The sequence below is a fragment of the Sciurus vulgaris genome (genome assembly GCF_902686455.1).
Source record: "Sciurus vulgaris genome assembly, chromosome: 16".
NCBI lineage: Eukaryota > Metazoa > Chordata > Mammalia > Rodentia > Sciuridae > Sciurus > Sciurus vulgaris.
In genome coordinates this window covers 75,067,174-75,085,046 of record NC_136477.1, presented here as the reverse complement: position 1 = coordinate 75,085,046, position 17,873 = coordinate 75,067,174, and the positions used below count along the sequence as shown (strand labels likewise).

The 17,873-nt window shown below is 35.1% G+C and overlaps 1 protein-coding gene across 1 annotated transcript in view; it reads left to right on the top strand.

Moving 5' to 3' along the window:
• LOC306646606 (uncharacterized protein) overlaps positions 1–9,934 on the top strand; it is a 38,535-nt gene extending 28,601 nt beyond the window's left edge. The window contains exons 4-5 of the mRNA XM_079115246.1: positions 7,721–7,786; positions 8,177–9,934. Coding sequence (XP_078971372.1) covers positions 7,721–7,786; positions 8,177–9,063 — 953 coding nt within the window. The 3' untranslated portion in view covers positions 9,064–9,934. The remainder of the gene's footprint in view (positions 1–7,720; positions 7,787–8,176) is intronic.
• Positions 9,935–17,873: the final 7,939 nt, after the last annotated feature.

Here is a 17,873-nt window from a genome sequence, read left to right as displayed (position 1 = left end):
TTTGGCAGTTCCCTGTCCTGTATGGGGTAGAGACATCTCACACAAGTTAAAAATGTTTGTTGAATTTCCTTTTTTGTAGGGGCCTCTGTAGTTCTGACCACCTTTCCATTAAAATGAAATGTCACCACTCCTGTTTGGGTGAAACAATGGCCATTGTTTAAGGAAAAGGTGGCAGCTGCCTAGGCCCTTATTCAAGAGTAGGTACAGTTGGGACATAGTGAACCTTCTACCAGTCCATGGAATATGCCCATTTTTATCATAAAGAAAGAAATCAGGAAAATAAAAATTATTACAAGATTGAAGAGAAATTACACAACCTATGGGGTTCATTTCAATGTGCATTGCCTCACTCTAATCTAATCCCTCAGGATTTTCCTTATGTGTAACAGATCTAAAAGACTGTATTTTTCTATTTCTCTCTTTTTACATGCTGTGGAATTGCAAAATTTCTTTCATCAAAATGCTCACTTTTTAACAAAAACCTGTTCAGTTCCCTCTCAACAGGCCCATTTAATCATTAATAATTGCTCTCATTGTACACCATTTTGTTCACCTACTTGGGAAACTTGGGAAACTGTAAGCACTTGAGGTTTACATTCTAATGCCCTTTGGCAGATGAATGTAACTCATTTTCCTTCCTTCCACCTCATTCTTTCTTACATGTTTCTCAGGCCTTATATGGGCCCAGTGCACATCATTCAGAGAAGACCTCAGCCTGTCTTTCTCATTTGTTGCTCTGCATTGCAACATGGGTACATCTCATCATTTAAAATCTGACAATGCCCCTGATTATACTTTTAGTGCCTTTGCTGCATTTTGTTATCAATGGAATACAATTCCAACCCATGGAATTCCCCATAATCCTACCAGACAGGTCTTAGTTGAATGTACACACTGTATGCTTAAAATGTGTCTTTTAAAACAAACAAAATTAGGGGTTTAGCCTCACTCATATTAAAAATTATTTCAATATTACCTGGTTCAAAATGAATGATCTTAATGTACAATATGAAGATAATACACATCATTGGTCCTCTGCCTTGGACAGACATTTTTCCCCCTAAGGTATCAATACCAAAGATATATGTAAACTATTGAGTTCTGCCCCCTTGTACCCTTGATTACATCGGGGAAAGGATATGCTGCTGTTCTTATTCCTACACATTCTTTGTGGATTCATACCAGGTGTGTGAGTCCTGTTAATCATCATGAGTGGACATCAAGGACTTCACAATCTGATTCTCAATTTTTATTTGATCCTGTATGAAGAGGACCCTGATTCAAAAAAGGAAACTTCAATAAGAACAAGAAATCCAAGGAGCCTCCAGACCTCTAATCATCTTGTGACTTGAGGGACTATAAAATTTTAAAACATCTGCCCAACAATTGTTAGCCCATATGTCTTTAGAATGTACACCAGAAAATTTGGTTACAGTTATGTTTACAAAACTTACCCAAAATTCCACAACTATCATGGCTATGATTGTGTTATTTCTCTGTTGTATCCTGGTTGGTGGTGACACTGTACAGAAAACTGTTTAACTTTGGCTTCTTGTACTCATTATAATATTTGGGTCCGCTTAGTGTAAATTGTTAATTCTTCCAAAATTTGTATCCATGAAGTTATTCTTTTTTTTATTTTTAATTTTAGACAAATGGGATACATGTTGTTTCTCTGTTTGTACATGGAGTAAAGGCATACCATTTGTGTAATCATAAATTTACATAGGGAAATATTGTTTGACTCATTCTGTTATTTTTTCCTTACCCCCCACCCCTCGCACCCTCTTATCCCTCTATACATTCTTTCCTTCCTCCATTCTTGCCACGCTCCTTAACCCTAACCCTAACCTTAACGCTAACCCCTCCCACCCCCATTACATGTCATCATCCGCTTATCAGCAACATCATTTGTCCTTTGGTTTTTTTGAGATTGGCTTATCTCACTTAGCATGATATTGTCCAATTTCATCCATTTGCCTGCAAATGACATAATTTTATCATTCTTTATGGCAGAGTAATATTTCATTGTATATATATATATATACAATGTATATATATATATATATATATATATATATATATATATATATATTCCACAGTTTCTTTATCCATTTGTCTATTGAAGGGCATCTAGATTGGTTCCACAGTCTGGCTATTGTAAATTGAGCAGCTATGAACACTGATGTGGCTGTATCTCTGTAGTATGCTGATTTTAAGTCCTTTGGGTATAGGCCAAGGAGTGGGATAGCTGGGTCAAATGGTGGTTCCATTCCAAGCATTATGAGGAATCTCCACACTGCTTTCCAGAGTGGCTGCACTAATTTGCAACCCCACCAGCAATGTATGAGTGTCCCTTTTTCCTCACATCCTCGCCAACACCTATTGTTGCTTGTGTTCTTGATAATTGCCATTCTAATTGGTGTGAGATGGAATCTTAGTGTAGTTTTGATCTTATTACTAGAGATGTTGAACATTTTTTCATATATCTGTTGATTGCTTGTACATCTTCTGTGAATTGTGTGTTCATTTCCTTAGCCCATTTGCTGATTGGATTATTTGTATTCTTCGTGTTGAGTTTTTTGAGTTCCTTATATATTCTGGAAATTGTGCTCTATCTGAAGTATGATTGGCAAAGATTTTCTCCCACTCTGTAGGCTCTCTCATCACATTATTGATAGTTTCCTTTGCTGAGAGAAAGCTTTTTAGTTTGAATCTATCCCAGTTGTTGATTCTTGCTTTTATTTCTTGTGCTATGGGAGTCCTGTTAAGGAAGTCTGATCCTAAGCCCACGAGTTGAAGATCTGGACCTACTTTTTCTTCTATAAGATGCAGGGTCTCTGGCCTGATTCTGAGGTCCTTGATCCATTTTGAGTTGAGTTTTGTGCAGGGTGAGAGATGGTGTTTAATTTCATTCTGTTGCATATGGATTTCCAGTTTTCCCAGCACCATTTAAGAGGTTATTTTTTCTCCATATTTTTGGCTCCTTTGTCTAGTATGAGAAAATTGTATTTATTTGGGTTTGTGTCCATGTCCTCTATTCTGTACCATTGATCTACCTGTCTATTTTGGTGCCAATAACATGTGGTTTTTGTTACTATTGCTTTGTAGTAGAGTTGAAGATCTGGTATTGCGATATCCCCTGCTTTGCTCTTTCTAAAGCTAAGGATTGCTTTAGCTATTCTGGGTTTCTTATTCTTCCAGATGAATTTCATAATTGCTTGCTCTATTTCTGTAAGGTGCATCATTGGGATTTTAATTGGAATTGCATGGAATCTGTATAGCACTTTTGGTAGTATGGCCATTTTGACAATATTAATTCTGCCTATCCAAAAACATGGGAAATCTTTCCATCTTCTAAGGTTTTCGTTAATTTCTTTCTTTAGTGTTCTGTAGTTCTCATTGTAGAGTTCTTTCACCTCTTTTGTGAGATTGATTCCCAATTATTTTTTGAGACTATTGTGAATGGATATTCTTGATAATAGAGTTGCTATTGATTATTTGCTATTGTTATATCATAAGAAATGCCATGAATTTAATAATATGTGCTGTTTCAATTTAACTCATAATGGTAGCACCATTCAGAAAAAATAAGATAATTTTAATGACATTGTAAAGAAGGTGCAGCAAGATAATGGAGGCTGAGATTTATTAGAGTGCTTATCCTCATTACTACCAAATTTTACATGGATTGAGCAACTTTTTATTGAAGGATGTTTACTGGTACTTGCCTCATTTTGCTGTGCCTATTTTTGCTATTGTCTGCCTTACTTTCTCCCTCCACTCTCCTTAAACAAATGACAAATCATGTCTATTCAAAAGGCCATAAAAATCAAAAAATGGGTTTTGTAGAGTTTCAGGCCACAGAAAAGTACATAGGAGCAAAAACATTTGAGTGAGCACACTCCTCGGGTAATAAAGACCTTCTGTTTTACTGGCTTAGGAACATTCTGCAACTTCCCACTCTAGTCATTATAAAAACATTTGGTATTAGTGGATCTAAGAAGCAAATAAGTTATATGATCTACACATATGCAAAGCTAACTGAACTACTGTAACCTGATATAACCCTGCAGTAGCTAATAAAACAAAATTGGCTTTCCCACATGGGAGCTATATTATGCTGTAAGCTGTCCTGTGTGCTTGACTCTCAATCTGCTCACCTTTACCCTTATAGTTTTCCATCTCAAAATTTGACCACGCTATCTTTCTTTTGGCTATTTTTGTATGTTATATGCTTACATTCTTTTGTTTTCATTCTACTTGTTTCCTTATATTTGGAGGTCCCTGTAGATTACATAGAGTTGCATTTCTTTCAGATTTGTTATTTTTCTGTTTTAAAATTTTTATTTGTGCTTTTCTACATATATGTGACAGCAGAATGTATTTTGACATATTTTACATACATGGAATATAATTTCCCATTCTGTGGTTGTACACAATGTAGAGTTACACTGGTTGTGTATTCATATATCAACATAAGAAATTTGTGTCTGATTCATTCTATCTTATTTCCATTTTTCCTCCCTTTTCTTTATTCTCCTTTGTCTAATCCAATGAACTTCTATTCTTTCCTTCCCCAACTTATTGTGTGTTTGCATCTACATATCAGAGAGAACATTCAACCTTTTGAAGTACTATTTTACTACCTCAACATTTAGCATACACTGAGGATTTCTAAATATCTAGATAGACTATTTGTTTCAATAAAGGACTCAATTTGTCCACTATATACCTGACAGTCTTGAATAAACTGCACACATTTAACAATAGTTATAATTTGAAAATTTCTTCAAAATATGAGCATTCTGACCCTTCATCAATGCAGTGTGCTCTAATGCTCAAATTTTTAGAAGACAGTCCTTCCTAGGAATTTTAACACAAACTTTGTTTACCAGCTTGTATTTTAGTCATAAACCAGCAACCTCTTGAAAGCCTCTCAACATGTAGACAAACTAAATATAGATTAGGAATCATTTGTCTTTTATGTACACTAAATACACAGCAAAATAAAATAAACCCGTAGATATAGATACAATGGTTACTCTTGCCTCATTGTATGCACACTGATATGGTGATCCAGAAAACCAGGACAGAGCGTACATTACTCCATAGGGGGCTTGGCCATTGCCCCCCTGAAAAATATTTTAAAGATATTTAAATGAAATAATTACAAAATGTGTTGTAATTTGCCACTTATTCTTTTTACATATATCAAGCACTTTATAAACATCTAGAAAGTCCAGATATTTCAGAAAAAGTACTTAGCATTGTCAACTATATGTAGAGTAGTGAGGAGAAAAAAGCACACTCAAAACAATGGCTATAATATAACCCTCTGAATGAACATAGACAAGTTTCACTACTAGAGGTGGTTTAACAACTCCATTTCAAAGTCACTTCCAGAGCAGCTTTTTCATATTATATACACAGGCCTTTATAATCAGGCAGTAAATCTTTCTGAAGGTGGTGGTCATTTTCCTACAGTTTCTGTCTTTGGTAGACCAAACAACTTCTTGAGGGTGCTTACCCTTCCACCCATCCAGCCTCAGGGTTTCACTCACTTTCCAGAATGGTTCTTTGTCTTCTCAGGACAATACGTCTCCTGGAGCTTGCGCAGAGCAATCTAGAAGCCCCTAGCCTATACTGATTGGCCAAATTTTACAGCATTGACTTGCCTTCTTGGGCCCTCAAAGCCCCAGCTGGCCTCCATGTATTTGGTCAGTGCCATTCTTCTCACCATGCCATTACCTGCCATCCAAAGGTGCCATTTCTCAGCACCAACTCTGGTTAGGATGGACAGGACTGGGCCAGGAAACTTGGCAGCCCAGAAGTCCAGGGTTTGGGGTCCAACTTGTCAATGCTGCCATAAGATCATCAGCACAGGGGGAGAGCTTGCCAGTCCTTCATGTTTCACACCCTGGGCAAACAAGTGGGCAGGCCCAGTGGGAGCTCCAGCAGTCCACACAGCAAAGACCAAAGTCTTTCTCTATGACTCTCAGGTCATCTGCTGGCTTCAGACTGGAGGGCACCAGAGGGCCATACTCTCTGCTGGAACTGACTTGGTAGTTGCATTTTTTACATTTAATTCTGTTAGTCAAGCTTTTTGTTTGATCTGTGTTTTGTAATAATATATTCATAATCAAACTAGTTTTGAAAGTGAACTCACTATTCTAACTTTGTAAGTTGTTTTCTGTATTTCTTAATTGTTTTTCTTACTTTGCTTAATGTTTTAACTTGTGGTTCATTGCTTTTCATAGTGGCAATCTTTGATTCCTCTCCCACTTCTCTTTATATATTCTATAGGTACTTAAAGTCCTCTTTGCTCAGCCTCTCCCATGTTGCTAGACAGTTTTGCACAACATGCATGCCTTTTTTAGAAATTTTTCTTAAGAAATTCTTCACATAAATAATTTCTGCTTGTTTATATTAACAATTTTAGCTCTTGAAACTTCCTTCAAATGGTTATTTAGTGTTCTTTGGGTAATTCATAACTCCCTATGCTAATGTTCAGTTTAATATTTTATTGTATTACTTTGATTAAGCCATGCTTTTCTTTATGTGCTGTAGTATTTTAAATTGACTTTTCCATTAAAAATCCAGTCAACAGTAGATTATATAGTTATTCTGGAAAACAGTATGGAAGTTTTTTAATAAATAAAAAATTGGCAAGAACACTGCTACGTGCTTGTAATCCCAGCTAATTGGAGGCCATTAAAAAGGATTTCAAGTTGGAGGCAAGTCACAGAAATTTTGAAACACCATGTCTCAAACAATTTTTAAAAGACTTGTGTTGCAGATTAGTGGTATAGCACCATTGGGCTTAATCCCAAGCACCACACAGAAAAATGACCTTGTGATCCAGAAATGCCATTATTAAATATGTATCCATAAGAGAGTAATAAGTATGTGAAAGAGAGGAATTCACTGTTGTGCTCAGTGTAAACATTGTTCTCAATATTCAAGATATAGACTCAACTGTGTGCTCATCAGTAGTCAAATGAGTAAAAGTGTGATATTTAGACACTTAATATTTAACTAAGAAAAGTAATATGTCATTCAAATTGACATAATTTGAATATGCAGGACTGCATTAAGTGAAATAAGGCAGACACAGAAAATCAGTTGTAGGAATATTTGACTCACATGTGGAAGTCATATTCAGTGAGTAAAATTGTGGTCACCAGGTACTGTGTTTTGTTGACTGTTGGCATTTTGTTACTCACAGTCTACAAATTTTTATTTCAATGGATACAAGAAGGTCAAGAGTTTTGTCGTACCACATGATGAGTATAGTGATTTATGTTATTGATAAATATTAAAAGACTGAATGCAATATTTCATAAGCACAAACTGATAATTGTATGAAATATGCATGTGTTAATTCACTTCATTTAGTCATTTCATCATATATATATATATATCATGATAAACTTAGTAAATGCACAAAGTTCAATGAAACAAATCAGCAAATAATACACAAAAAATTAAAAAAAAATTAGTCTTGATTGCCATGTGTTGGCTTCATCCAAGTAATATGGACATAGGCTGTGCAATGTTTTTATTGCCTCTCAAACTTGTTTTCATGGAGAATCTTCCAGATATAAGTGCATTTTTTAAATTAAAAATTTTGTGTGTGTATCTTCTTAAGAATCCATAGGCTCTTTAACTTTGTTGAATATCTGTGCATTATCATCTAAAATGTATGTGCTATTTTCAGGTCCCTGTGTCTTGATAGACAGAAAGCAGATTTCAGATGCTCTGCAAGAAAACCACAAATGTTTGTGTATGTTTCATAGTTCCCTTATTTGACTGAGAGTGAACATAGCTGGTAGAGTTTTCCTTTTGCACAATGCAATGTTAGAGAGGAGGAAAGTCTGTGGTAGATAAAAGTAACATATTTCCTTCCCTCTACCATGTTACTCTCTTTAGTAAGATACTCATCTTGGATACTGTGATCTCTATAATAGTTTGGGTAATTTTTATAATATTAATTTGTCTGTACATTTTTATTTAATTATATATTTCTGGAGTAATAATGACCTTGGATTTACTAAACTGCTAGCCTGATGATGTACAGACACTGCTATGATTTCATATTTTATGTATGCAATGTGAACAAAACAAATTCATCCCAGTCTAGTAAGTAAAATAATTTTAATTTGAATTATTTCAGCAATGACTTCCCATCATACCCAAGCATTTTCACCAGAGCAGGGCATAAAAAATATATTTCAAAAAGTGATAAATGGAAAATACAGAAATTGTGACTTTGACTACTTAAAAAAAAGGAAAATATTGAAAATGGCAACTGAGAATGAACATCAGAAATCATATTATCAAAAGTCAGCCCTTACTCACCACCACAGAATTTGTACTGGGGAGAAGTCCTATAAATGTAAAGAATGTGACAAAGTTTTTAATGATAAATCACACCTTATTGACCACCAGAGAATTCATACTGGAGAGAAGGCCTACAAATTTAAATATGATAAAGCTTTTTATCGAAGATCAATTCTTACTCAACAGCAGATAATTCATACTTGTGAGAAGTTCTTCAAATGTGGAGAATGTGACAAAACATTTAATCAAAAATCAAACTTTATTCACCACAGCAAAATTCATACTGGAGAGAAGCCCTACAAATGTAAACAATGTGATAAAACTTTTAATAGAGGAGCACTCCTTATCCTCTACAGCAGAATTCATACTGGAGAGAAGACCTACAAATGTGAAGAATGTAGCAAAACTTTTAATGCAAAATCACACCTTATTGACCACCATAGAAATCATACTGGGGAGAAGCCCTACAAATGTAAAGAATGTGGCAAAGCTTTTAATCAAAAATCAAGCCTTACTTGCCACCAGAGAACACATACTGAAGAGAAGCCCTACAAATGTGAAGAATGTTACAAAGCTTTTAATAAAAAGGAACACCTTATTGACCACCATAGAATTCATACTGGGGAGAAGCCCTACAAATGTAAAGAATGTGGCAAAGCTTTTAATAAAAAATCAAGCCTTACTTGCCACCAGAGAACACATACTGGAGAGAAGCCCTAAAAATGTGAAGAATGTTACAAAGCTTTTAATAAAAAAGAAAACCTTATTCACCACAACAGAATTCATACAGGACAGAAGCCCTACAAATGTACAGAGTGTGACAAAGCTTTTAAAAGAAAATTAAGTGTTACTCGCCACCAGAGAATCCATACCAGGAAGAAATCTTACAAATGTAAAGAATGTGGCAAAGCTTTTAATCAAAAATCAAGCCTTATTTGCCACCAGAGAACACATACTGGAGAGAAGCCCTACAAATGTGAAGACTGTGACAAAGTTTTTAAAGAAAAATCAAGCCTTATTTACCACAGCAGAATTCATACTGGAAAGAAGCCCTGCAAATGTACTGAATGTGACAAAGCTTTTAATAAAAAATCAAGTCTTACTCGCCACCAGAGAATCCATACAGGAGAGAAGCCCTACAATTGTAAAGAATGTGGCAAAGCTTTTAATCAAAAAACTAGTCTTACCTACCACAGTAGAATTCATACTGGAGAGAAGCCATATAAATGTGGAGAATGTGACAAAGCTTTTAATCAAAAATCATACCTTATTAGACATCAGAGAATTCATACTGGAGAGAAGCTCTACAAATGAGAACATTGTACCATTCCTGTAAGTATGAGTAAAAATTTATTCCAAGCCAGAAAAATCATAGCAAAGAGAATTATCCAAATGAAAAAACTGTGTCAGTGTGACAATATCTCCAACAATTGATCATCCCTTACTCAGCACCTGGGAATACAACCTGGTTAGAGGGAGTACAAGTGGAAAAAGTTGTTCAAAGATCTTAGCCATTGCTCAAACATTATTGAACATTAGAGAACTCATAGTGCTCATAAATCCCAAAAAGTTAAAGTTTTCAAGATTTTATTCAAATGGGAGAATGCTATTCGTCCTCAAAGACAGGGAGAAATCGTGATCAGCAACTAAACCCTACCTTCATTTCACCTCTTTTTCATTTGTTTACATTCTAGATACTTGTCTAGAATAGATATGTTCTTACATCTATGTGTGTCCCTCCAATGGAGCTCTCTCATTGTGTACATGGTGGTACCTCTGTGTGGATTTTCCATGTCTAGTCACTGCAGGGACCCTGATGATACTGTCTCCTGACTGCTTATACTCACAGTTATGTACCCCTTGGTAGTTATCTTTGTGGCAACATGTCATTTCATGGTCCAGTCATAAAATTTAATATTATTAACCCTAATAAGTAATAAAATTTTGATACAAGCTAAAACATGGTTGATTCTTGAAAATATTAAACTGAGCAAAACACATCAGAGACCAAAGGACAAACACTATCTGTCCAAATTAAATGAGATATTGGAAATAGGCAAATTTATGTACAGAGAATATAGAATGTTGGTTATCGAAAATTGGGCATTATTAAAACAGTTTGATAACTGTTGGTTATCAAAAAGAGAAAGATTGAAAGTCAGTGTTTAGAAACTGAAACCTGCATGGTTTTAGTTTGCGGTAATAACCTTCTGGAGATGGATAGTGATAATGGTTTGCAAAACAATGTAAATTTAATTAATGTCATTGATTTATACAATAAAATTATTATGTGGAAAATGGATCTTATGTATATTATACCATTTTTAAATTAGATAAAAGAAAATTATTCTTTAGGTATCAACACCTAGTTGACAAAACTGAATAAAAGTGAAGAGAGGATTACACGAAAAGAAATACACTGATACATGCTACAGCATGGAAAAATGCTTTTAATCATAGAAGTAATAAGAGATAACATGAAATACTTACCAAATGCCCTATATATTGTACATATTTTCATTTTTAATTCATTTAACCCTTACATCAAGTTGTATAACATGGGTTTTTATCAATTTCACCATTTTTTAAATGAGATAATGTGAGTGTAGGAAAAAATGAGCAACTTGATGAATCACCCAGCTAATAAATGGGAAAATAGAGTTTCTGAATTCATATGCTTTGGATCTTGAACTTCTGAAGTTCTGAGAGGTAAGTGTCAGGTGTTCAAATTTGAGCTGATGTCACAAGCTGAGACTTCCAGGCAAGAGCAGAATTGCTCATCATGAAATGACTCTTGAATTCTGTAGTTAAGATAAGAGAAGAGGATCATCAAGATGAGGAGAAACTAAGAGAACTCGTGGAGGTGGGTAAGCCAAAAATTAGGACTTCAAAAACAGGAAAATCTAGAATGAATATTTAAAAGTAGTTTCATTGAAGAACAATTTGCAAAAAAATAAACTATACATATGTAAAGTGTACATACCTTGATATAATCCTGCACCTCCTGCCCACATAGCAACAATTCATCTTCTATTCATCACTATGCATTCACTTACTTTTTATAATTTTATATATACAAAATCATGTAGTATGTATTACTCTGATGATTTTTAGCCAGTATCATATTAATTTGCTTTAGAAAGCATCAATTTCTTATTCCTTTTTATTGTGGAGTATTTTCTTTTTTAAAAATTCATTTTTATTGTAAACAAATGGGATACATCTTGCTTCTCTGTTTGTACCTAAAGTAAAAACATACAATTTGTTTAATCATAAATTTACCTAGGGTAATAGTTTTTGATTCATTCTGTTATTTTTTTCTTCCCCACCACTCCTCCCACCTCTCTTGTCCCTCTATACAGTCCCTCCTTCCTCCATTCTTGCCCCCTCCCTCCCCATATATGTGTCATTATCTGCTTATCAGTGAGATAATTTGTCCTTTGGGTTTTTGAGATTGGCTTATCTCACTTAGCATAATATTCTCCAATTTTATACATTTGCCTGCGAGTGCCATAATTTTATTATTCTTTATGGCAGAGTAATATTCCATTGTGTGTGTGTGTGTGTGTGTGTGTGTGTGTGTGTGTGTGTGTATATATATATATATATATATATATATATATATATATATATATCAGAGTTTCTTTATCCATTCAACAATTGAAGGGCATCTATCTATGTTGGCTCCACAATCTGGATATTGTGAATTGCGCAGCTATGAACATTGTTGTGGCTGTGTCTCTCTAGTAGGCTGATTTTAAGTCTTGGGTGTAGGCCAATAAGTGGTATAGCTGGGTCAAATGGTGGTTCCATTCCAAGATTTCTGAGGAATCTTCACACTGCTTTCCAGATTGGCTGCACTAATTTGCAGCCCCACAAGCAATTTATGGGTGTACCTTTCTCCCCACATCCTCGCCAACACCTATTGTTGCTAGGATTCTTGATGATCACTATTCTAATTGGGGTGAGATGGAATTTTAGGGTAGTTTTGATTTGTATTTCTCTTATTACTAAAGATGGTGAACATTTTTTCATATGTCTGTTGATTGCTTGTAGATATTCTGTGAATTGTGTGTTCATTTCCTTAGCCTACTTGTTGATTGGGTTATTTGTATTCATGTAGAGTTTTTTGAATTCATAATATAATATGGAAATTAGTGCTCTAGCTGAAGTATGAGTGGCAAAGATTTTCTCTCACGCTGTAGGTTCTCCCTTTGCTTTCCTGATAGTTTCATTTGCTGAGAGAAAGCTTTTTAGTTTGAATCTATCCCAGTTATTCATTCTTGCTTTTATTTCTTGTGCTATGGGGGTCCTGTCAAGGAAGTCTCATCCTAAGCAAACATGTTGAAGATTTGGACCTACTATTTCTTCTATAAGATGCAGGGTCTCTGGTCTGATTTCAAGGTCCTTGATCCAATGTGAGTTGATTTTTGTGCAGGGTGAGAGATAGGCATTTAATTTCATTCAGTTGCATATGGATTTCCAGTTTTCCCAGCACCATTTGTTGAAGAGGCTATCATTTCTCCATTGCATATTTTTGGCCCTTTTGTCTAGTATGAGAAAATTGTATTTATTTGGGTTTGTGTCCATGTCCTCTATTCTGTACTATTGTTCTACCTGTCTATTTTGGTGCCAATAACATGTGGTTTTTGTTACTATTCCTTTGTAGTATAGTTGGAGATCTGTTATTGTGATACCCCCTGCTTCATCCTTCCCACTAAGGATTGCTTTAGTTATTCTGGGTTTGTGATTCTTCCAGATGTATTTCATGATTGCTTGCTTTATTTCTGTTAAGTACATCATTGGTATTTTAATTGGAATTGCATTGAATCTATATAGCCCTTTTGGTAGTATGGCCTTTTAGACAATATTAGTTCTGCCTATCCAAGAACATGGGAGATCTTTCCATCTTCTAAGGTTTTCTTTTATTTCTTTCTTTAGTGTTCTGTAGTTCTCATTGTAGAGTTCTTTCACCACTTTTGTGAGATTGATCCCCAAGTATTTTATTTTTTTGAAGTTATTGTGAATGGGGTAGTTTTCCTAACTCTTCTTTCTGAAGATTCTTCACTTATGTATAAAAATGCATTGGATTTTGAGCATTGATCTTATATCCTGCTACTTTACTGAATTCACGTAAGAGTTCTAAAAGTTTTCTGGTGGAATTTCCTGGTTGCTTTAAATATATAATCATGTAATCAGCAAATAGGGATAGTTTGAGTTCTTCTTTTCCTATTTGTATCCCTATAATTTCCTTGGTCTGTCTAGTAGCTCTGGCTAGAATTTCAAGGACAATATTGAATAGAAGTGGTGAAAGAGGGCATCCCTGCCTAGTTCTAGTTTTTAGGGGGAATGCTTTCAATTTTCACCATTAAGATTGATATTAGCCATGGGCTTAGCATAGATGGCCTTTACAATGTTAAGGAATGTTCCCACTATCCCTATGTTTTCTAGTGTTTTGAGCATGAAGTGATGCTGTATTTTATCAAATGCTTTTTCTGCATCTTTTAAAATAATCATGTGATTCTTCACTTTAAGTCTGTTGATATGGTGAATTACTTTTATTGATTTCCGAATGTTGAACCAACTTTGCATCCCTGGGATAAAACCCACTTGTTCATTGTGCACTATCTTTTTAATATATTTTTGTATGTGATTTGCTAAGATTTTGTTGAGAATTTTTGAACCAATGTTCATTAAGTATATTGGTCTGAAGTTTTCATTCTTCAATGTGTCTCTGTCTGAGTTAGGCATCAGGGTGATATTGGTTTCATAGAATGATTTTGGGAGGATTTCCTCTTCTACTTCATGAAATACTTTGAGAAGTATTGGAATGAGCTGTTCTTTAAATGTTTTGTAGAAATCAGCTGAGAACACATCTGGTCCAGAAATTTTCTTTTTTGGTAGGCTTTCGATGACTTCTATTTCATTACTTGAAATTGATCTATTTAAATTATGAATGTCTTCCTGGTTCAGATTAGGTAATTCATATGTCTCTAGAAACCTGTTGTTGTCTTCAAGATTTTCAATTTTGTTAGAATACAGATTTTCAAAATAGCTTCTAATTATGTTTTGTATTTCACTCATGTTTGTTGTGATATTTCCTTGTTCCTTCTGAATTTTAGTAATTTGGATTTACTTTCTCCTTCTCTTCGTTAGTGTGGCTAAGGTTTTATCAATTTCTTTATTTTTTCAAAGAACCAACTATTTATTTTGTCAATTTTTCCATTGTTTCTTTTGTTTCAATTTTGTAGATTTCAGCTCTGATTTTTAACTATTTTCTGTCCAATACTTCAGGTGTTGTCTATTCTTCTGTTTCTAGGGCTTTGAGTCATAGTGTCAGGTCATTTATTTGTTGATTTTTCTTTTATTGAATGCACGCCATGAAACAAATTTTCCTTGAAGTACTGCTTTCATAGTGTACCAGAAATTTTGATATGATGTTTCTTTGTTCTCTTTTACCTCTAAGAATTTTTTGATTTCCTTTCTGATAACTTCTGTTATCCATTCATCATACAATAGCATATTATTTAATCTCCCTGTGTTTGAGTAGCTTCTGTTGTTTACTCTGTCATTTATTTCTAACTTCAAACCATTATGATCTGATAGAATACAAGGTAGTATCTCTATCTTCTTGTATTTGCTAACTTTAGCTTTGTGGCATAAAATATGGTTCATTTTAGAGAAGGATCCCTGTGCTGCTGTGAAGAAACTGTATTCACTCTTTGTTGGATAGTATATCTATAAATGTCCATTAAGTCTAAATTATTGATTGTGTTATTGAGATCTATTGTTTCTCATTTCAATTTTTGTTTGGAGGATGTGTCCAGTGGTGAGAGAGGTGTGTTCAAATCATGTAGTATTATTGTGTTTTGGTCTATTTGATTTCTGGCATTGAGAAGGATTTGTTTTACATATATGATGAGCCATTTGGGGCATAGATATTTATGATTGTTATGTCTTACTGATTGATGCTGCTCTTAAGCAGTATGAAATGTCCTTTTTATCCTTTCTAACTTTAGCTTGAAGTTGACATTATCTGATATGAGAATGGATACACCAGATTTTTTTTTTGCTGTGTTCATGTGCATGGTATGTTTTTCCCATCCTTTCAGCTTTAGTCTGTGGGTATCTCTTTCTATGAGATGAGTCTCTTGCAGGCAGCAAATTGTTGGATCTTTCTTTTTAATCCAATCTGCCAGTCTATGTCTTTTGATTGTTAAGTTCAGGCCATTAACATTCAGGGTTATTATTATTAAAATATGATTTGTATTCCTGGTCATTGGGCTCATTTTTTTTTTGACCCGACTTGGTTTCTCCTTTATTTGGCTGTTCCTCTAGGGTACTTCCTTTCTTTGCTGATTTACATCATTGTTTTTCATCTCTTCCTCATGAAATATTTTGCTGAGAATGTTCTATAATGCCAACTTTCTTTTTGTAAACTCTTTTCTCTTTTGTTTATCTTGGAAGCATTTTATTTTATCATCATATCTGAAGGTTAGTTTTGTTGGGTATAAGATTCTTGGTTGGCATCCATTTTCTTTCACAGCTTGTGAAATGTTGTTCCAGAGCCTTCTAGCTTTTAGGGTCTGGACTGAAAAATCTGCTAATATCCGTATTGGTTTCTCCCTGAATGTAATTTGATTCTTTACTCTCGCAGCCTTTAAAATTCCGTCTCTCTTTTGTATGTTAGTTATTTTTATTATAATGTGTTTTGTTGTGGGTCTGTTGTAATTTCGTGTATTTGGAGTCCTATAAGCCCCTTTTTTATTGTAAATAAATGAGATACATTTGTTTCTCGGTTTGTAAATGGAGTAAAGGCATACCATTTGGGTAATCATAAATTTACATAGGGTAATGTTGTTTGATTCATTCTGTCATTTTTTTCCTTCCCCCCACCCCTCTCACCCCTCTTTTCCCTCTATACAGTCATTCCTTCCTCTATTCTTGCCACCCTCCTTAACCCTAACCCTAAACCTAACCCTAACACTAATGCTAACCCCTCCTACTCTCCATTATATGTCATCATCTGCTTATCAGCGACATCATTTGTCATTTGGTTTTTTGAGATTGGCTTATCTCACTTAGCATGATATTCTCCAATTTTATCCGTTTGCCTGCAAATGCCATAATTTTATCATTCTTTATGGTGGAGTAATATTCTATTGTATATATATATATATATATATATATATGCCACAGTTTCTTTATCCATTCATCAATTGAAGGACATCTAGGTTGGTTCCACAATCTGGCTATGGTGAATTGAGCATCAATGAACATGGAGGTGGCTGTATCTCTGTAGTATGCTGCTTTTAAGTCCTTTGGGTATAGGCCAAGGAGTGGGATAGCTGGGTTAAATGGTGGTTCCATTTCCAGCTTTCCAAGGAATCTCCATACTACTTTCCAGAGTAATATAAGCCTCTTGTACTTGATTTTCCATTTCATTCTTCAGATTTGGAAAATTTTCTGATATTATTTCATTGAATCGATTGTTCATTCCTTTGGTTTGTTTCTCTAATCCTTCCTCAATCCCAATAATTCTTAAATTCGGCCTTTTCAGGATATCCCATAGTTCTTGTAGATTCTGTTTATGATTTTTTACCATCTTCTCTGTTTGGTCAACTTTGTTTTCAAGATTAAATATTTTTTCTTCGATATCTGATGTCCTGTCTTTCAGGCGTTCTATCCTATTGGTTATGCTTTCTATGGAATTTTTAATTTGGTTTATTGTTTTCTTCATTTCAAGGATTTCTCTTTTTTTTCAGTATCTCTAACTTTATTGAAATGATCTTTTGCTTCCTGTATTTGCTCTTTTAACTGTCGATTGGTACAATCATTCAATGCCTACATTTGCCCTTTCATCGCCTCATTTGCTTCTCTGATCGTTTTAATTACATATATCCTGAACCCCCTTTCTGACATTTCTTCTGCCATGCTTTCATTGGATTTTATTGCTATACCATCTAGGTTTGTTGGGGACATTTTCTTCCCTTGTTTTCTCATATTGCTCAGGTATCTACCTCTCTAGTAGTGAAACTCTGAGATATTGGAATTTTCTTCTCTTGACTACTGTTTTCTCTGTAGATTTCCAAGAACTCGTCTCTTAGCTTTCAGTAGCCTGAAGTCTAGAGGAATGCGATAATGCAGTGCTCCACTAGGAAGCTGGCCCTCTAGGTGTGGTGGCCTTCAGGTGAGGTATATTCCCTGCCATTGGGCAGAGGTGCCTCCACTTGTTGACTGATGGTCAGTCAAAGGGGGACTAGACTGCAGACTGGGACATGTCTAATCTGGCCCTGTGTCTCTGGTTCTACTGCCCTGGTGGGAAAGCCATGCTCAGCAGGGAAGACTCCCTTGGTGAGTATGTTTCACTGGTCAGCTCTTCTGTGAGAAGTTCCCTTCGCTCTAGAACTACCATCTGGACTGGGAAGCCCTCCTCTGCATTGTTCCCAGGGTCCCTGCCCTCCTGGGGTGGGAAGCCTGGCCCTGTGAGGGACTCCCTCACTGAGTGGTCCTCCTCTGCTATGTTCCCT